This window comes from Anas acuta, chromosome 1 (genome assembly GCF_963932015.1).
Source record: "Anas acuta chromosome 1, bAnaAcu1.1, whole genome shotgun sequence".
NCBI lineage: Eukaryota > Metazoa > Chordata > Aves > Anseriformes > Anatidae > Anas > Anas acuta.
In genome coordinates, this window is record NC_088979.1 from 43,901,514 (window position 1) to 43,923,892 (window position 22,379).

At 41.0% G+C, this 22,379-nt stretch overlaps 1 protein-coding gene across 1 annotated transcript; it reads right to left on the reverse strand.

Annotated features, from left to right (window-relative positions):
* Positions 1-773: 773 nt before the first annotated feature.
* On the reverse strand, positions 774-17,507 carry FBXL3 (F-box and leucine rich repeat protein 3). The gene is made up of 5 exons (XM_068676536.1): positions 17,275-17,507; positions 12,464-12,827; positions 10,527-10,649; positions 7,284-7,455; positions 774-3,223 (listed from the first exon to the last, which is right to left on the reverse strand). Exons 2-5 carry the CDS (start codon positions 12,824-12,826, stop codon positions 2,580-2,582), a joined length of 1,302 nt encoding a protein of 433 aa, XP_068532637.1. The 5' UTR covers position 12,827; positions 17,275-17,507; the 3' UTR covers positions 774-2,579.
* Between the last annotated feature and the right edge of the window lie 4,872 nt (positions 17,508-22,379).

Here is a 22,379-nt window from a genome sequence, read left to right on the forward strand (position 1 = left end):
ATGTTTCTAGTGACTGTGATATTCCTGTCACAACTTACATTGTGGATTTTATTTTTTTAAATCATTCATTTAACTATTCCAACATGTAGAAAGCAAAATAAAAATACCGCAAGACAAAAGGAGCATTGCAGCTTTTCCTGAGAATACTTAGACTTGCCCAGGAAGTTTGTTTTATAGCTGGATTAGTTGAGCTGAGGATGCTGTAATTTGCAGTTTTTATACATCAAACCAGCCTTAAACCAAAGAGACAGAATATTGCTTCAAGTGTCTTTTTTTTTTTTTTCTTGAACACTGAGTGTGTCACATCAGAAAGTCTTGTGTTGGTACAGAAGTTCATGCAGCAGAACAGACACCTTCTCAGAAAAGGACACCAGTTACCTTGCAGGGGTGAGCAGTTCATTTGCATGTAAAGCCTCCAAACACTGGTATGCTCACTGCCTCAGGATCTGATGGATTTCTCTCCATCAGAAGCCGAAGGCTGGAATTCAAAGATGTGAGTTCCTGGCAGGAGGAAGTTGCGGTATCTGGGTTATCTGTCTCGCTTTTTGTTTTTTCCCACTACCACAGCAGCAAGCCACAGACCACTCATCACCTACCTTGCCAGCATCAGAACACGAGCAGCCACGGTCCAAAGAGATTTTTGCTGTATTACTAGATAAGAGCACTTCGTATGCCAACTTAGTGAAAACACTCCGCTCTTCCCCAGGTTATTAATGTTACTCAACTTCACCACAGAGGCAATTTTGAGAGTTAGAACATAAAGAACACTGAGCTTTGTTTTGGCGTTGTTTTTGTTTTTTTAATGTCACGGGCTATATATATTGACACCTTTTATACAAATAAAAGCAAATTATAGTATTACATTAACAAATTCTAATACAAAAATGTGTATTTCATAAAACGTGATTTTTAAATCGCACAGCTCTACAGAAACGTAACTCCCCTATAAAGACATCCAGTCCACTGAGCAGTGCTTGCTCAAAACATAGTTATGAACTTAAATATGCTCATAAGTGTGTTACCGTTGGACTTTACATTTGGATAAACGTTACTGAAATCAGACATTACAATTCTACTCATTCCCAGAATTAGCTGTACAGCTCAAACAAGGAGAAGCCACCAGCTAAGCTCAGTACAACTGGAGAAGCTTTGCCTTGCTGACGGCCCATCACACCTTTCAAAATCACATCCGTGAGTCGCATCAATACTTTAGTGTTACCAATCAGTAGTGTAGAGGAACAAATAGCATAACTGTTGGCAGTAAGAAATTAAGTCACAAGCCACACCCAGATCACAGGCTGCATGTTGCCTACACCATTTAAGACTAAAACTTTTTTTTTAAAAAAAGATTTACCAAATATTTAAAACAAAAAGATTCATTTACCAAATATTCAAAACAATTTTTGCCTATTGCTCTACTTCACATCAAGTTTACTGCTTTTAGGTTTTTAAATATGAAATGATTGAACTAGCTGAATTAGAAGGTATACAAAATGATCATCTATCAAACATTCACTTTATACATAAACATTTCTGAAACAGATTTACAGTGTACAATTAATTTATACAGCTTAAGCAATTATTACAATACCGTTATTCCTCAAAGTGAAAGCAACCAATATATCTAGGTTTTAGTTAAAAGGTTCTTGGTCACCAGAGTTTCACCTTTCTCGTCTCACACTGTCGACATCCATGTCACCCCACTAAACACCGCAGCGTCCACTTAATAAACTGTACATCATTCCATCTAAACTCATGCTGCAAAACCGGTTAATGTGCAGGAAGAGCTCATTAACTCCATTGTGTTTTTAAATACAATGTATCTACATTTTTCCCCAGAATGCTTGCGCTTCCTGAGCTAGACATAAAATACCTTAAAACAGGTTTAGACATGAATCTGAGACCCCATAAGCAAACTATATTAAAACGTCTAGAAGAAAAAATGAAAAGCAAACCACTTGTGGTAGCTCTCACTACTGTTTGCTTGCACTCTAAATACATTTTAGATGGATCTAATAGTCTGCTGAGTAAGGTAGCAAATTCAGTATTTTAATTATCTAACTTACAATATTGTGTATTGCTCTTGCTTTTTACAACGCCTACATAAAAGAATGTGTGTATTTCAGGGCCTCCTGAATTTTCCCTATAATCTTAATCCTGTCATCTAGGTAACTGGATTTAGAATTGCCATAGTCTGCAGAGCATGCAATTCACATTGCTTTTAGATCAAATCCAATTGCATTCAATATTAGCATATAAAAAATCAAAAGATGGAATATTGAGACTTAATAGTACACAGGTACATTTCAATGCTTCATTTTTTTTCCATAAAAATTTAAGCCATCGATGAAAAAAAATCTGAAACAGATTTTGTTTGAATGAAAAAGGGTTTGAGAGATTTGTGATTTCCATTTTTAAGTCTGGAATTCATAAATAATTTTTAAATGGTAATTTTCCATCAAACAATGCAGTGGCTTACAGTAATAAATCATAGTATTAAGTAAGCTTGCAGTTAATTGCAACATGATGAGCTTGGGTTTAAGGTGCTATTCCGTCTGCCCTGAAGTCTCTTAAGGACTTTACCATGTGGGCATCATGTCCGGGAACCAGACTCTTCCGAGATGCTTCGAAACTTCCCAGTGGATCTGCTCTAAGCTGTATTTCTGGTCAGGAATCAAAACCTCCTCCATAATCGAAAGCTGAGAGAGACGGCCGCCACACATCTTCACAAACTCGACGAAGGCACTGCAAGAGACTTCACACTCCCCTAGGCCGACAGCCGACAGGTACTTGCACCGCTCGGCAATACGGATCAGCTCCTCATCCAGAGGCCGCAGTCCATTGGCGCACACGACCAGCTCCACCAGCCGCGGGCACGTCATCCCAACGCGGCCAAGCACATCCTTGCTTACTGACCTCCCAAAGTAAAGGTGAGTGACGGGCGTCTCGTAGCGAAAGAACGGGTCGAACTCTTCTTCGTACAAAAAGAAGTACATTACTAAGTTTACTTTAGGAGAATGCTTGATGAAAGCATCCCAGCTGCTCTTCTGGATGGTGTGGAACTGAGTCTGCCCAGGGTTTTCACTGACAACATCAATGCGCAAGTGTTCCAACCTGACGTGTTTCTCAGAAGACAGAGCGAGCAGCAGCTCATCGCTCAGCAGGTGGTAGTTGAGCGCCAGTTCACGTAAGCCATGACACTGGTCAGCCACACACAGGATACCTGACAAAACAGAACATCGTTATGCAGGTAAAATATATTAAAAAAACGAACAGGAAACATAAGAATTAGTTTCTTTGTGTCACGAGGGTGCAAAGAGCAGGCATTTCTACATGCAATCAAGCCATCATATCAAAATAGAATCATACTGGACAACCAGAACACAAATCTTTTCTCACATGAGTGTTGTAACTTTGTGCATGGAAAGAAAGACATACACTACAGACTGTATACTTTTCTGTATTTGATTTTTGTGTGTGACAAATCTAAACAGCATACTCCAATCTGCCCTGTCATAAATCCACATATATACAAATTCATTCTTGTAAAGGGGCTTATTCATAGAGTTACTTCCATAGCCTGCTCTGGGACTACTGCTGTCCACGTCTGTAGCTGACCAAGCAGACAAGAATGAAGCTGTCACCTGAGGAATGCAAACTTGCAAAGAATGTTTGCTTTTCATTAAATAGAGAAGTCATTGCTGCTAGAAAGAGCAAACACTGACAAACCGTGCATCTTGAAATTTGGAAAATCTACAGCACAAGAAGGAAAACACTAAGAACTAGGAGCAGTATTCCTAGAACAGTGGTGTTGTTTTTTCCCCAAACTCTCTCCCTTTAATGAATCAATCCAACATGAAAGAAACAGACATTAACAAAAAAGCTTTGATACAGCCTATAAAGTTTCCATTCATCCTATTTGCAGATACAAGAAGTGCATAGACCCCTACATTTCACGTGGCCCAGACAACAGCACAAAATTCAGGATGTGGTCTTTCCATGAATAGAGAAGTGAGGACACATCATCTAACATGGAACTGAAAAAACTGAGCTCAACCAACTATGGCTGTGGAGCAACAGGAAGAAAAATAACTGTCTTTTTATAGACAGACATGGTTATTAAATTCAAGAAGCCTATATCAAGCCTAAAAAATTTGAAGAAAATTGTAAAAATATTGCATGAATAAATAAAAAGTAGGTATTTTCTGCCTGAGAATTTGCAAGAGTTCCTCCAAGTGCATCAAGTGCTGTCATTTCAAACATAAAAAGATTGATAGATTAATAAAAAATTAGGTAAACAGAATTTTAATTCAACTCCTATTGCAACTCTTTCCTGTAAAAACAGTTGTGGTATGTAAGCATACTCAGGCACGCTGCTTTGTAATAGGCTGGTTTGTTGAAGCTGTTTGAATTATTTCAAGTAGCAGGGTTCACAAGCCTCCTCTCATCACTAGTTTCAGGAAACGACTTGCTACAGATTTAGCATCTAAAAACTCACCCCTTTTACATCCTTTGTAAAGTCATCTGTTAACTTTAAAGGTATGTTATTGACTAGTGCAATCCAAAAAAGGAAGAAGTGGGGTTCAGCTTGCTGTGATCCTTTATGGTCTAGAATTGCACAGCCACATCACGTGCAGGCTATGAAATCTGCCTTCGCTGTCAGTTCCACATGCAGGGCACCGTGTAGATGGTTGGCCAGCTGGAGGGCCTGCCTAGAGCCTGTGCTGCAAGTGCTACGTTCCCACAACATCCCAAAGCACTGCCTCAACCTTTACGCCACCAAGAAGTAAACTGCTTTGATAGCATACTGCACAGATCTGCATCAAAAACCCTCTGCTGTGCTCCACATTGCTGATGTGGCCACTGGGCCACTGCATCCATTCTTCTCTCCTGCTCTTCATTCAGATACAACTCTACCACCCCTGAAGCCAAGCAAAGATACAGCCTTTACAGAAATATTTTTAGTTCCCACTATACTGCAATAGACAGTATTTCAAGTAATAAGTAACACCACATAGATGTGGATTTAAAAATAGATTTTTTTATTTTATTTTTTATTTTTTTACAAGATACTGCTGCAGTCCTACAGGGAAGCTAAAGTTCAGGTTGGAAACTGCAAGGAAAAGAAATTCTGGGTACGCTGACAAAAGATTAAAAATACATCACTGCCGTTATATACTCCAGACCAATCCCAAACATGCTGTCCTGTTTTTGTACAGTAAGCTAGGGATTATTCAGAGCATTTTTTGGAAATGATTTGCAGCTTGAAATCAGTCTTTTTCCTTTACCCCACCAGTAGTGGGACCTCTCTTTGCACTACTTGCATTGCTCTTCTCCATCCTTCACTAATAACATTCTTATGAATTAGTCTAGTACCGAACATCTCCCCCTCACCCTGAAACTGCAATCTGAAGGCACGTTATACATTTAAAGCGCATCTACAAATAACTGCTTTTGCATAACTCATGACTCTTTTGGCTCAATTAGAGTTGTTCCACAATTTATAGCAGCCTGGTAATTAAAATATTCCCATTAGAAAAAAAAATACAGGTAAGTCTCTGTGCAGAGAGTTCCTCACTTTCAAGAGTCTTGTTTTTGCAGTCTGCTTGCTAAGAAGCCAACTACCCACATACCAGCTCCTTTCTTTTGTTCTACTTTTTTCTCTCCACCTCAAGGCACACCCAAACCTAGATTAAGCAATCAAATTCTTCTGCCATTTGCTTAGCACTCCAGTTTTGTCACGTGCACATCTGATCCCATTCTGTTCACTCCAACTCAAGGAACAGAGAACACAATTGTTGTCGTTCCCTAAGCAGGCATAGCCATTCCTTCCCATTGCTCTTTAGTTTAAAACATTGCATGGTATGGATCAAATGGCATATACCAGTCCAGCAACTCTACAGACCCACATCATCCCCCAAATTACCAAGCGTAAGATGTTCCATAAAGCCTTCTCGCAAGCAATAGCCACAAACCAGCACAGTCTAGTAGAGCTGACACCACCAGGCTGTTCTTGCATCCAAGTTCAAGGGAATGATATCCCACACCTAGCTACAAATTACTGCTGGATCATCTTCTTCTGGCTAGACATTGTTATAGCTCCTGTGCTCCTCAGGCACAGAAAGATTCTCAAATGACATTTTAAGTCAGGAAAAAACAGTCACTCAAGCTAATTTAAACAACCCCCATCTATAACTATGAAGCTCTGAAGGAAATAACATTCCAGTTAACAAGCTGGTAAACACTCCGCTGGACAAGCCTGCTGCAAAACAACCTGCATCCTCAGGACTTTTTACAAAACCAGACATAAGCTTTGGTTTGCAAGCTACACCTGGCAAAAGTATTAAGTTCGTGTTTTGTTTATCATCATTACAACGCTGTGACCTTTCTGCAGTATCACCTTCCCCATACCAGGGGTCCTGCTGCTACATTTTACATGTAATATTTACAGTTGCGGTACACTGGCAAGAAGCAAGCTATGGTAACCATAGTTTCTACCTATCCCCAGAAGAGGAATTTAATGAAGTTGTTAGCATCTTATTTATGATTCCTCTTCCATTTCTCAGTGAAAACCAGAAGTGTGAAGTTGATGGGCTGTGACAGCAATCTTACACTTGCTGCGCAATGCATAAACCTTCCACAAACATTAATCCTATGAACATCAACAAAATATGGCATTCAACAATGAACTTCAACCTTTTCATTCTGACACTGGCTAATTTCATTCTCGCTACGCACTTACAGCGCTAATTAAGTATAATTGGTAATGGCAGAAGAACTGTACAGTTCTAGCAAATCTCTCCGTCTTTGATGCAGCCTGCACATGCTCCCCAGCAAAAGATTAAACTGTTTTCTTCCAGAATGACTGCACCAGCATCTTCATAATCCACGGCACTTCAGCACTCAGAACCTGTACACAACTAACTGCTGAAAAGGAACTCAGCCTGAAAAACCTTAATTATACTGGAATACTTAAATACTCATTGCAGAAATAATGCACTAGCAAGTCAGTATGTGCTCTTTGAACCTCTGCAAGAGGTTATGTGCTTGTCCAGAGCATGCACTATTTTATTCTTAGCTCAGCAGTCAATCTGCAAGACTCCTGCAGAGAGAAGCAGTGGGATGGATGGATTGACAATCAGCTAATATTCTATTTAGTAACAGTTGCTGTAGATACCATATTCCGCCTCACTCTCACCCTATGCCTTTTTTTTCCAGGAGTTTACCAGTTTTCAGACAGAACTGAACGGGTACATTTTAGTAAACAAAACATGGTAGCTTACCAGCTGGAGAAACGTGAGGACAACTGCTCATTTTCAACAGCTTGAGCGTGTCACTGTTGTTAGCCACTAGCACTTTGAGAGATGGATCATCTACTGGTGTGTCATCAATCTTTAGTGAAGAGAGCGATTTGGAGTTTACAAACACCACCGTCAGCGCAGAAATGAAGTGAGACTGGAAAAAAAAGTTAAAAAAAAAGTGGTATCTGAAAAAAATCTCAATGGCTTTATGCTGTACACAATCATCCTGGCTTTTATTATTCGCAGTATTTGCTGAGAGCCTTCTATTAACCTGATATTACTTTACTCAAAAATAGTAGACATTTTGAGTAAAACAAAGCATAATATTTTTTGTTATCAGGCCAAGTATTTGACAAATCAGAATGTCTGACATTAAACAAACTGACAACCTGACCCAGAACAATCCACTGCATGAACTTAAAGCCATATGGAAGGCCACAAGCAAAGCGAGAGCACAAAAGCTCTCATTTTAAGGAAAACTTGCAAGTCACACTTTTAAAGTAGCATCTTCTAGAGCAGAAAGTCCCCCGTGGCGAGTTATGCTGCCCCGGTGAGATGCAAACAGCCAAGCGTGGCAAGCCCATACTATTCAGAAGCGCCCAAAGCCAAACAGCACTACTGCCTGGCTGCCACGCACAGAGAGTACTTAAGCTTGGAATTACTCGTCTTAGAAAGCCAACTGTGGTGGTCAAGAGCCAGGAAACAGGTAATCAATTATTGATGCTGCTTAACTGGCAATTAATGTTGGTCCAACATTGAAGGTTGCTCCTGAGCATCTTTGTGGAATGACCTAAACTCACCAGTAAAGACAGAGCCCCAGAATGCCTTGAAAAACATTGGCTAAGGAACAGATACGAAAGTGTTCACAGAAATCATCGCTGGTATGAAGGAATTGAGCAACTAGCTTGTAATCATGATTTCTTACAAGATTTACAAGCAAGTACTTCCTCCATGCACTTCACTAAGCGTCCTAAACTTTTACTTTGATTTCCACACTGTGCCACTGATCCATATGCACAATCCTGAACACAGTTAAGTGAGAGAAGGCTTGACAACAGTATTCGCTTTTATGTGATGTGTTCGTGCTTTTTACTAAAGCTCACAGACAATTAGATTTAGAGCAAGAATTAGTATTTTCAAATTAACATGAACTGGGCAAGTCAGTTCACGCAAATGTAAACAATGTTCCAATCAGAAGCATTAGGTATTTTGACTTTACACACCACTCCCATGTGCACAACACTAATTATACACATAACATACTTAGAGGAAAAGGTGCTTTATTAATATTTTTACGTTATATTCAAAGAATGCTAGTATTGTGTTTTATTTTATTTAGAATGCAACTCCATCTACTAAGACTAACACTAAATAGAAAGTTAAAGAAAAAAAAAATCAAACATGTTTGTAAAGGGCAGGTGCCTAAAACTGTAGCTTGAGGAGTTAACAGAAGATACATAATATGCAAAAATGTAAAAACTCATGATCTTATGTCTCTAATATTGCCACACACACAGCCCACAGCACAGTCCTGAGATTCTGATATTACAGACTGTTTAGAAGATATAAGTAGAATGTGCTTAGGCAAAATAGTGCTAAACATGATTTACAAATATTCATCAGACATCATACTATTTGAAATGAGAAGACTGCCAACAATGATAATATGCCAAGTAGTTCAGACTTTCTATGCAGTCTGATAAAAAAAATTACATAACGTTAACCATTTTTTAGATCTATTCATCTTTGGCTGCTTCTCAACCAATGGGCCTTTTAATAAAGACTTCCCAGAGGAACTTATTCTTGGTCCAATTCTATTCTTTAGCTTCATTAGTATTCTAGGAAAATAAAAAAAGAATCACTGCTGGCAGCATTTGCCAGCAACAGAATTATTGGAGTGGTAAATATCAAAAGGCAAATTATGCCCAGAGTTGATTTAGACTTATTTTGAACATTCTTAAAAGGCCACATATAAACTTACTAAGAACAAGAAAGTCTGTATTTTAAAAGAATCAAAGCTGCAGAAGACCTCACCATGAATGACTACAAATATTTATTCAGCAAGCTGAATAGGACCACAACATATCCTTCCAGTTGAAAATGGACAGACATTCAGATTAACAAACGACAAAATATACTAAGCTAAGCAAAGTATCATTAACGAACACATTAAGTCTGAATTTTTCCCACTGATGTTTAGGTTTTCTTAGGTCACAGCTCAAAGCACACTGAAAGAGGAAAAAAATAGAAAAAATAGAGATCTTAAAAACCTTTCTGAAAATTAAGGATTAAAAATACATATTCAAGGTACATAAGTGACGTGGCTGCGATCACTGCCAAGGATAATAATTGATAATCCTTCTGTAGTTAACCTTGCTTAAACCCTATATCCTACTTCCTTTCCTGAGGTTGTCCCTACCTCTTCCTTGTCCTTGTTGCCATCAGCAGTGACATCACCGTGATCCAGCTAACAGCTTAGCTCTAACTGCCTCTTCGCATCCATGTCGACTGGATTCTAGAATTGAGGCTGACAGACATCCAAGATCTTCTTGCATATAACAAGCTGCCCAGGCTACCACAACCACTCTCCTTCTCCACAATAGCATGTTTCTATTTCACTAGCAGGGATTCCTGCTCAGAACTGCATACAAAAGGTTCTTCTTTTAGATTAGAAGCCTTCTAATGCAGTCTTATTTTTGGTAGACATATTTGGTAGAAATCTGACAGAAGATACCAGAAATATAGTGCACTTAACTAAGAATTCAACACCTGATTGTGCCATAAAGCACTGAAAAGTCACGATCATACCACCTTCTAAAGAAAAATCAATGTCTAATTCCCACAGGGATGAAACTCTACCACTTGGATTTTGTTTCCGAAAGAAAACATTGTTTGCTTCCATAGTACACTTACAGACACAAGGCCTCTAGCCTCCTGAGTTGCAACACATTACCCACTATTACATCAAAGCCAAAAGACAGGAATACTTTGAAAAATAAAATCAGGACCAAGTTCTCACATGAAGCAGAGAACAAGTGAAACTTCAGATGTCCATCTTAGTAGAATATGGAAGTTTTTTAGTAGAGCCCAATAATACTAATTTTTCTTTGCCAAAAATCCCTGCCAAAGATTCATTCTTACAAAAATCTTGTCTTTAAGTTACAATTAAACTACACGAACCACTGCAATATTTTACATAGAAAAAAACAACACACATTAAAATACCTTTGGTAAATCCATGAAGCTTGGCCGGGCTGTTGAAATTAGTCCAAGTGTTTTCAAAGAGCAGTTCACAAGCTGTGATAAAATATCACAAGCTGCTTCTGCAGATTCCTTGCTACTGTCCACCTTAACAAAAGTAAATGCATTGATTCAGAAAATACTGCATCAAAACACAACTGTTAGGAAAAGAGTCGCTATACTTTATTATTATTTTTTTAATCTTTTGTAATGTGATGTTGAAATCTCAATGAGTTATTTTTTTAAACCAATGTCCTTCATTTTTTTTTCCTGCTGAAAGGAAAAAAAATCAAGTATCAAAAATCCAAGATAGTTTGCTATCAACTTACTGCGCTCCTAAATCCTCTGCTAAAACTTAGCATGGTGAGCGGTCAGCTGAGCAGTCTGTTCCAAGGTATTCGGTCGACATCAAGTAATAAAAAGGTGAAGGTTCTTTTGGCTCCAAAACCTGTCCCCGTATTTCCTATCAATATGTGGGAATTCTATCAACCCTTCCCTGTGTGAAAAGGACGCTTCCATTATGGTGACTCAGCTCATAATAGAGCTGCTGGAGAATCAAGTACATTATCATTTGAACATACACAGCTACACCTTCATCGTTAACACCACAACAGATATGAAATGGATACCCTGGAAAAAAAAACACCACTTAATTATCATTTTGTTACACAGCTGAATCACTTAACATGCCTCCAGTGGCACTTTCCCAATGCTCAGATGCACTTTCAGAATACCCTCTTAAATACAGTACTCATGACACCTTTATAGTCCTCCCGAAGAGTAAAAAAGCATGATAGGGACATCAACTTTAAGTCTACCATATGCCATGCTACCTCATCAGCAATCAATCTACACCTGATGAATGTTCATTTTCCCTTTGAACAGAAGTTAAAGAGACAGGAACACCTGCAAACCTGCGAATAACCAGTCTACATCCAGTATCGTATCAAGCTGCTGCAATGCATATCATCCAGCAGAGGTACCTCAACTACCCACCCACACTGATGCTTCTTCCTACATTAAACCTGCCAGATCTGAGAAACAAGTAAACAGCATGTCCACCTTGCTGCACAAACCACTTCTTTTCTGGAATTACCACACAGCTGATCCATACATAGCCATGACTACAGTCTCCCACCACCCTTCTAGAACAGAGGAGTCTGTAGGCCAATGTTCGAAGTTTTCATCCATTTAAAGTAATTCCATGGTGTTAACAAAGTTGTCCTGACCAAATGGTATTTCTCAGCCAAACGCAATCAGCAGATATACCCTCCTGAGCAAAGGCCATGCACTTTTTTTCAGTTTACTGAAAGGCAGCCATGCTGATTAAATGCTGTGGACAATCCCATACAATTTGGTAGTAAATTTACCAGTTGCTTACTGCTTACTAACAATACTGAAGTTACAGGTGCCTGCTTGCTGAAGCAGAATTCTAAGCAGCTAAGATACCTCAAGAAAAAAAAAGCAATGTCAGAATTGCTGCTGTAAGTTTGGTTTCCCAAAATATATTCAACTAAATAATGAATTAGAAGATGCATCTCTACCCATTTGGAGAACTTACTTCTTCAGCATGCAGTGCCTGAGAACTAGGTCTTCCAGGCTGAGAGCTGCAATATTCCCTCTTAACTGAGGATCCTAATCACAAAGATCATGTCATAAGCCTTTCCTAACATTTAATGATGTTCTTTAACTTTCAGCGTGTCAAAATGTTTTGATTGCAACTGTCAATCATTATTTGCCAATATCAGTACTTCAACTACTGATATTAACGGAGTACTTCTCATGCTTTGATATTGATCTAGATGAATCATCAGAACTGTTTCGAGTACATTTCCTTGAAACAATCTTAATAAAATGGAAAAAAAACAAAGTTTAACACATATTTTTAGAAAGGTATTAAAAGAGCCTATAAAATACACTACCTTGAAGCTTACATACTGCAAGTGATTGGAATGCCTCTTTATTATTTGCTTGATCAGTTCAGGATGCGTAGCCCTCAGGTAAGACGTGGCTGGTTGGTTCAGTTCAAACTCAAAACACCTCCAGAGATCAGGCATGTGAAACACTTGGTTCCAGCTTCGGCAGACCTGCGATGCATGAGCACGATCCAGAAGGGGCAGGTACTGGAATACCTGCAGGATAATGTCTTGGAGCAGGTTACCCCAGTCAGGACTCTGCGCGACGATGGCTTTCTCATCTGTGATCTTGTGTCTCTTGGATTCTTTCTCACTTGTCTGTTCAGATGAACTGTTGTTGGCCTCATCAGTTTTCCTCCCTCGTTTCATTCTGCAAGAACAAGAAAATTTCTGTAAGTTTTCTAAGTATAAGACAGCTCAAAAGAACAGTATTTATAGAAAATTGTGGAGGTGAAGATGCACCTTTTCTGTAACCACGATTTTGTGTAAAGAAAAAAAACAAGTAGCAATGAATTTGAAATGCAAGTCTAAAAATCATACTACCACCTAGATAGGTGAATTTAATATTACTTTCCTAGTCACTAACACCACCGAACCATTTACAATATAGGCACTGTCTTTTCAGCATTTTGCTTTTGTGTTTGAGAACACTTTGAACCTAATTTGTTTCACCATTTTGGTTGATTATCACTTCAATTTCCCATGAATGGAGACATTCTTCCAAACTACTTTGTGAACAGTTATTATTCATAGTGCTCCCCTACTCCTATTTACCAGAAATAACATTTGAAATTGTGGAAAGCAAAAGACAGGTAAGAGCAGGCAAAAGAGGAAGAATGTATACATGTTAGCAGGTATTGTATCTGGCCAGTTAATTTTTATTTACAGACAGAAATAGCTTTCTTTTTTTTAAAAGTAAAGAGGTTACTTCAGTGTGTGTATTTTAAATCAATATCCTTAAAAAACATATTTCATCAAGAACATGCGTGCTTTAGTTTTTCCAGCCAATTAGTAAATAGGGATTGTGAAAGACTTCCGATAAACAGTCTGGAAGGACCAACCCACAAAAAAAAATAAAGACAGATTACAGAATAGGCAAACTTTCTTCAAAATCACATTGTTAAGCAAATCTGAGGCAAAAGGTTACCTCATTCCCAGTAGCATATACTTCTTCCCTAGCAGTCCCATTCAAACAAGTTATACATAACTTTATGTATTTAATATGAAAAAACACCACTATGCACATTTGAAATTTAACATCAATTACTGATCAAAGCATGTTCTTTTGTACACACCAGCTTAAAACTGAACTTGCATCCAGACATTTATTTTTAAAAGCCCAAACGTGATGCACACGTCCTTAAGGCCTATGAATGAGACTTCAAACTAAACTACTATACATTCAACTGAAGTCCCTAAAAACCTAAAACAACCAGGGTGGCAGTGCAGGCTTGATATGTATAATCACCTCCAACCCTGCCATGATTTCTGAACAATAAATATGCACTTCACACACAGTGAAATAATTTTGATTTAGTGGTCAAGTATGATTACAGGTGCAAGACTATTATGTGTTCTTGCAGTTTAAGCCTGCAGGCAGCTAACCCTAGAACAGGATGGGGGCAGAAGAACTTGGAGAAAAAGAGTCTGATAACTGATGCATTGAGATAAGGACAGCCTAATAAGAAATGGGGGAGAAAATACCACACAAGTGATGCACAAGACAAATAGCTCACCACCAGCCCACTGATGCCCAGTTCATCCCTGAGCAGCTCCCCTACCTAACCCACCAAATTTCATTGTTCCACATGATGTCCTATGGTATGGGACATCCCTTTGGCCAGCCTGGGCCAGCTCTCCTGGTTCTGTCCCCTCCCAGCTCCTGGTGCACCCCCAGCCTCCTCGATGGCAGGGCAGCGAGAAGCTGAACAGTCACTGGCTCTGTGCAAGCACTGCTTTGCAGCAGCTAAAACATCAGTGTTACTTTTCTCCTAAATCCAAAACACAGCACCATACCAGCCACGGTGGAGAAGTTAAGTTTTATGCCAGCCACAACCAGGACACTTGTCCAGTTCGCTTGGCATCTGAACAATTAACTTTCCCTGCTATGTACTACAACCAAGCAAAAGTTTAGAAGTCTTTTTAACACAAAGTGCAATACCCTAGATACCCATACAACAAATCATACTGTTTTATCATGCAATGAATCACAGCTTATTTTCTCAAAGCCAGCATCTCTTCATCTATCTTTGAGATACTTTAATCATGCCTCCTACTCACATGACAATAGTGAGCTATCAGTTGGGGTCTGTGACTATTTATAAAACGCTGTGATCAAACCCGAACATACTGTCATGGAAGACTGATGAACACAATTTCTCTCTTGATTCTTTCATCCCACCAGCACTGCAGACAATCATAATATTTCATCATCATAAGAGCAAGAAAACCTCTTCTTGGTTCCTGAGAACGACTTACTGTGATCCACAGTTCACAACTACAAACCTATGCAAAATATGACTGCAGTGGCAGAACAAGCTTTCCACCTGAGAGCGCTCCGTGGCTAAGCTGCTATCTTCACTACACAGATGGAAAGCAATAAAACTGGATATAGTCACTTTCAATCACCCGCATCTAACAAAGTTGAAGGAACTGGACTTTGGAACTGTGAAAGCAGAATAGTCAAAACAAGCATCTAATCATTCTGCTAATTAGTTTAGCAAATCCACTGGGGACCTGTCGTGTTTATGTTTACAATAACATTTTCGCACTATGCTTAGCATTTATCTGCAATAAGCTAGTCTGAACTGAAATACTCTTTTAAACTTTACATTAAACATACTCAAAACAACTAGCTTCTAATGAGCAACTGCCATATGCAAGTTGCTCACTTGCCAAACCTGAGATGGCACATGCCTAATATTTGATTTCCATTTCTTCTTTATGTGTAAAAAATACACGCGGTGAGCATTAGACTTAGCTCCCCAAGTCTTGTTTTACAAAGACCCTGCCTCATCTTTTGATGATAAGCTAATATAAATGTACCATTTTCCAAGTTAGCATGCTATTTCATCACAGCTCCAGGGGGTCAAGCTCTGGATTTTCTCCCCTACCACATTTAGGGGCTATTTTGCGCACAGAGTACAGTTGATTTGCATTCACAATCCATTTACTAAGTGACCTTTTCAAAGACAGAAGCAGTAGATCTGGCACTTTTCTAGAAGAAATGACAAGGAACTCACCGCTACTGACAGAACTGTGATTTTTCAGCTGAACCTCTTCTTCTCAGAACCTCTGAGACATGACTGACAGAAGTGGACCAAGTCATCAACAGCCAACTTAAAAGTTGCACCCTGGAGCTCACTGACCAACCTTGATGAGTTCTAAGTAATTAATATACACTGGTCACAGATCAAAACCCACTTGTGAAGTTGCAGGGTGTAGTTTTTACATACAAAAAATAATTGAGACAAAATAATCATCAATAGAACTGTGCTTGACAGTCTTTAGGTCACAACCTTCCAAGAAAATAAGATGTCATTAAAAAGTAGTGCATAGAAAAAGGTATTTCCAGAGAACGTTTTTTTGCTAATGACTTTTTGGATGCTTTTGAAATTCAGAAGAGAATGATGAATTTTGAAAAATAGTCACACGTGGAACTTTATCAAAAAGAAAGCTTAAAGACTAAAAACAATGATTTTAAATCCTAGATGACTGTTTGGTCTTTTTCTTGTTGTAGAATTTAAAGTATTGCAAAAGATTTTAAAAAACATAATTGGTTTCAACCTCTTAGCATGCCTAACAGTAGAACAAGTGCAGAATTGAAGCACATTTCCCTACAGAAGTTAGCAGAGCCATAAAAAGTTATTAAAAAAAAAAGTCAATTAAGAGAATCAAAAAGGTTGCAGAAAGGTTCACTAAGAACAGGCAAACAAAATTGAGCAGTTCTCTTTTGTTTGTGTCTGATAGTCTAGGAACTTAACCATTTTGAATTTAAGACCACCAGAAACATGTTCAGTGAAGGGAGACACTGATGCAGGATTCCTTATGAGCATATTAACATATACTAATTACTTAGTATTAATTATCAGCAGATTTATTTTTCAAACAGTGATTGTTTAACACTTCCTTCAATGTTTGAACCATCTTTAACTCTCTCTGGCATACTCAGGTGATACCACCAACCTGTCCTTCCAAATCACTGCTGTAACCAAGTTTGCTTTTTAAAGCAAAGACACTGACAGAAAGGAAAACACAAGAGCAACAAAACAAAAGACAGAAGGAAAGAAACCTGCCAACTCTATCAGGGTAAAAAGAGGTGTGATACCACAATGCCCGACTCGTTCAGATTTCCCAAATGAATTTCTCGGCCTAGAATAACATCTCAGCTCCGCGCTGGGCACGACACTAGCTATACATCTTCTCTGTGGTATGTATGGTCCTGCTCAGCCCCCGGCTGGGAGGAGGAGCACCGCACACGCCGAGCGTTGTTTATAGCGCCGAGCACGAGCACGACGGCAGTAAAAATAAAATAATAAAAGGGGGTGTGGGCAGCGCACGCCTGCCCGTACCCTGCTGGCCACGCTTCGCTATGGGGCAGCCCAGCGGAGCTGCCCGCGTTGTTTACAGCGGGCACAAAGCTGTTCTAGAAACAGCCCGAGGAGGGGAAGAGGGGGCAGCCCCCTCACACCCCCACACCCCAAACTGCTGCCAACACCCGCCCGGGGCGGCGCCGAGGGGGCATCACGGCCACTTGCGAGGGTCACGACGAGGAGCACCAGGGCTCCACCGCCCCCCGCCTCCCCGCGCCCCTTCACCTGGCGGCTCCCCGCTGCGCCTCGCCTCGCCTCAACCGGGACTCGGGCCGCGCTGGCGCCTCCGCTCCGGCCACATGAGCCCCTCCACGGCAGCCGTCGCCGTCCGTCCGTCTGTCTTTTTGCCCGTTTGTCTGCCTGTCCGCCCCGTCCCGCCGCTCCCCTCCCTCTTCCCCTGTTTACTGGGCGGCAGCGGAAGCGACGCGGCCGCAGCCAAAATGGCGGCGGGCGGGCTGTGAGGCGACGCCACCCCCCCCCCCCCCCCTCCCTGCGCTGAGGGCGGGGCCGCCCCGTAATGGCCGCCCCTCAGCGGCTGCCCCGGGGCCGTTGGGTGGGGCGGGAGGGAGCGGCGAAGTGGTGTATTCGTCGCTCATAGAGTTAAATGAAGGAGTAATTTGGACGCCCCGTGCCAGGCTAGCATTGGGAATAAACGTAGTGGAGAAAGCAGACATCAGTGGGAATAAAATTCTTGAGATATTGCTAGGTGAAGAAGACAGAGTGGTGTATGGCGGCTCCCTTTGGCTGGAAATGTCGGTGTGATATTGCCCCTTCAAACAGACTCACAGAATCGTCTAGGTTGGAAAAGACCCCCAAGATCACCGAGTCCAACCTCTGACCTAACACTAACCAGTCCTCCACTAAACCATATCCCTAAGCTCTATATCTAAACGTCTTTTAAAGACCTCCAGGGATGGTGACTCCACCACTTCCCTGGGCAGCCCATTCCAATGCCTCACAACCCTTTCGGTAAACAAGTTCTTCCTAACGTCCAACCTAAAACACCCCTGGTGCAACTTTAGCCCATTCCCCCTCACCAGGCACGTGGGAGAACAGGCCAACCCCCACCTCGCTACAGCCTCCTTTAAGGGACCTGTAGAGAGCAATAAGGTCGCCCCTGAGCCTCCTTTTCTCCAGGCTGAACAATGCCATGCAGCATGTTCTTCAGTCCTGTAAAGGACAGAAATGTTTAAAGCTGAAGTTCCCAAGACATACAGAAATGTGAAATAGCTCCCATTTAATCCATATTTCCATCATACATTTCATAAAAATAGCCAGATGTGGTCCAATGATTTCCCAGTCTTGAAACGGTTTTGAAACAGGATAACAATTCTTCGGTGATCTCTCAAATCTCAGCATCCCTCAGTTCTTCCAGAAGCACCCTACATGAAAAAAAATAATACTGTGACATTTTCTTACATAATTGAAAGCTGATAAAAAGAAGCTTGATTTATGTATGTATGTATTTATTTTGATTGGTTTGTTTTATTTTCAGTTCTAAATCTAATTCCTTGCGATTATCGGAAGGAGAAAAATTACTTGTAGAGAAACAGCAACGCTTTTCAATGAGAAATGTTAATTTTGGTATTGAATTTCTATAATAAAATAATCACTTTTGAATTTAATGTGTCTTAAGACATTTACTGTAGCTCAACCGTTATAGTCCCATGTGTATTTGCAAGTGTCAGTGTTCAGCCTTCAGCTTCTCAGGAAAATCTTGAGATGAGAGGTGGGTTATCACATTGAGCATTAATGAGCATCCCAGTCATGCTTATAATAGCATATAATAGCTGTGTGACTGTGACTGTCACTTGTTGAGTCCTACAGAACAGCTTCATAAAGCTTGGAAGATAATAAGGTGTGTTTGTGGCTGAAGCCAATTCTCACTCAAGAAAACTGAAGGAACTATTCCACTGTCTCCACCTATAAATGTTAGGTTTCTTTCATTGTCACTGTCCTACTTCATAAGGGTTGGCTGTCTAAAGATGGGAAAATAACAGCCCCCAGTTACTGTTTCTAGTAATTATAAGTTATATACATACATAAAGAACTTGAAAGTTTCTGGGTATGTGGGAAAGGAAGGTAGAAAGGATTGACCCCAGTACCTGTGCTTATGATCTACTGCTTAATAGTGAATGCAGAGTGAGCAGTTCATGCTCCTCCTGATAGCCTCCTGTATTGCTTTCAGGTGGTGTTAGGCTGGTGATACGATGTGACTGATCCATGTCATGCAAGGTCAGAAATACCTTTTCACCAAGACTAATGCTCTGATGAAAATCTGATGCCTGCAGAAAAGTAAAATAAAATAATAATAATAATGAACATCTTGTGGTAAAGGACTCATAAGATGTAACAGGCCTGCAATTTCCTTATTTCAATGTAATTTTTAACCCTTAATGCATTATCTGAGTGTTGATGTGTTGACTTACTGGGAGAGACTTGTTACATTGCCTCACAGTTTTATATTACTACCTGATATTTGGAATGAAAAAAGTTTGCTTCAGTGCCTGTGCCCTTATTTGCTATGCTGTAATTGCTTGTGTAAGTTTTAGGCACACTAAATGTAGGAGGAGAAGAGGACAAGTCAGCTGGAACTCTGTGTATCACACTAGTAGGGGGTGTATCAGCCAAAATCATCAAGGAGGGCAGTTGCAGCTCTACACAGAGCCATATCAGGCCCAGGACTTGGTGGAACGCACTGCAAGCTGTGTCAGTAGCATCTGTTGGCAAAGCATGAGAATGGGGGAATTTGCTAGGACTGAATAAAAGAAAATCTAGGAGCTGGTAGTGTGGGGACCTTCTGACACCTGGAGAGCACCTTGTGGCTGGCTCTGGACAAAGCCATGGTGTTTATGGAGCTCTTGGACTCTGAGGTAGCTGGTGACAGCAAAGAAAGAAAGGTCCAAGTAACAAAGGTCCAAAGATGGCATTCATAGGTCTCTGGGCTGATTTGTGAAAGAGCTGTGGGGCATTCTGGAAACATCAACAGTGACTGTGGCTGAGAAGTGCCGTGAGATGAATGCTGAAAGGGTCCTTCACTCAGCTCTGAATATTGAGTGAGTTGCATGCAGTACACTTGGTCTTGACCTAGAATTACAAAGGTATCCCATCAACATTTTCTTGAACAATTTTAATCTTCCTGAATGGCTCAGCTTCATACAGTCACTACATTTTTCAGACAATACCATATTTTGGCCAGTCTTTGGATTTTGACCAGTCAGGAAAGATTTCCTAGGAGAAAGGAAGCATTTACACTGTTAGAAAACAGCACTAGGGACTGATAAAATAAGTCTGTAATGTCTACCACAAGCAAGGCCATATAGAACAGGAACTGAAACTCATTCTTTTTTTTTTTAAAAAAAAGAGCCACAGGTGAAATGGTCCTTAAAACAGAGGGTCTCAGCTTAAGACTTGCAGACAGGACCTTCTGATACTCACAAGCATGGAAAAATAAAAATATAAAACTAAGGATGAGTGACAGCAAGGCAGTGTTGCCTGCAGCAGGTGGATTACTTGGTGTTGTTGCTCATGCTGCAGTAAATGCTGGGGTTAATTGCTTTAAAAGGCTCCTCAAAACTCAATGTCTGGATATTATTTCTGTCTGGAGTCTATAGTGATGCTTTCCAGATAAATAGTTCAGATGGTTTCCTTATCTGTGAAAGCTATGGTATCACTCTTCTATGTTTTGTGGGACATCACAGTAAAATCTTCCATTTGCTGGCGCATCTCCGATGCAGTGATATCACGGCCTCTCTTTGGCACAGAGTTCATCCCGGACAGGCTGAGCATGGCGAGCCATGTGAACGACAGCGCAGGCAAGAACTGAACGTTTCCATGTCACGGGCTGCGGGTTGCCAGCTGAGAACAACACTTGAGACTGACGGAAAGGGATAGCGCTGGGTCAGGCTGACCTGACAGCGTACTGGGACAGGAGCTTTTTGTTTTGCATGAATTTTCTCTCTGTTCTGTGGGTGTCCCTGAAGATCAGCTTAGCTGTCTCTGCCAGCGGGTGAGGAGTTAATGTGATCAGCAAGATAGCAGTGGTGAAGTTAAAATCCCAAACAGGTTTATTGCTAAGAGGGGGCTGGCATTTGTATTAGGATTGAATGCCTGGCTAAGTAGTCACTGAAAGAGGGTACCTGGGCTCCTGCGTGGACACCCTAACACAGGTTTTCAAATATAGGTCCAGGATCCTGTTTCTTAGTCCCCATATCCCAGCACTGGGTGTGAAACACAGATATTGTTCACCAGTTCCTTGAATGCACAAGCATGCTGGAAGAATAGATCCAGTGTCCTACCAGTAGGCACCTATTGGTGGGAAACTTCAAGTTCAAACAGCATTAAGCACCTGGGGCTTGCCAGAGCATGTAATTTGGCTGGTGGGAGGGATGTAGTTGTGCCCTGCCTCCACCTGGAGGGAGATAAACATGTATGGACCCAGGCCATACAGTAGTACAGACTTTCCCATACTACACTGGTAGTATGGGAAAACCCAAGGGAGTGGAGGTAGAGACAATAGTCTTAACAATAGCAGTGGCTTGAACTGGGATGTCATTGTTCAAATCTTGTTTGTACTGGGTAAAATGAGGACAGAGGCAGATGCAGATGGGGCATACCATCTTACCTGATGCATAGGAGAGCAAAACCCATGGGACAGGTTGCGAGGGGTGAGCTACACTGTGCATGGGATCATCTCTGTTGGTATTACTGCTCCTTGACAGTCTGCTGACAAAAACTTCCTCTAGGCTGGTGCTTCAGATCCACCACTCAGATGGAGATGGAGAATTACTGCTGGTGGACAGTACCCTTCCCATCATACTGAACCACCTGAACCTCCAAGCATTCAGACATGTATTCCGAGGCTCTCCCAAAGCAGTACCTCAAGCTCCGTTTAACACTATCAGTGACCAAACCCCGCATTAGGTGCACGGGAAGAATCAGTCGTATCCAAAGTGACTGGATTTCAACTAGCAGGAGACAGCCAACGTGAAACCTTGTGGTAAGAGCAGAGAGCCCTGACTTGGGTGCCTCCTCCACCCCAGCAGACCACGGAGGTGGCTGTCACTCTAGAAACACACTGGTTATCTGGCAGGGGCATCTGGGGGGCTGTCGATGACTCGTGATGCCCTCTTATGCCTGCTTGCTGTGCTGCTGGTTGCAAGGTGTTTGTTCTGTATTCGGTTGCATCTATATCGCTACACCCAGTGAAAACCTGCCACCTGGAGTGCTCACTAGCTCAAGTTTAAGTTGCACACCCCAGGAGTGAGAGCAGGTGTGCAACAGCACAGCCCTTCCAGTATGCCTTGGGCAGGGGGACACGAGGCATCTAC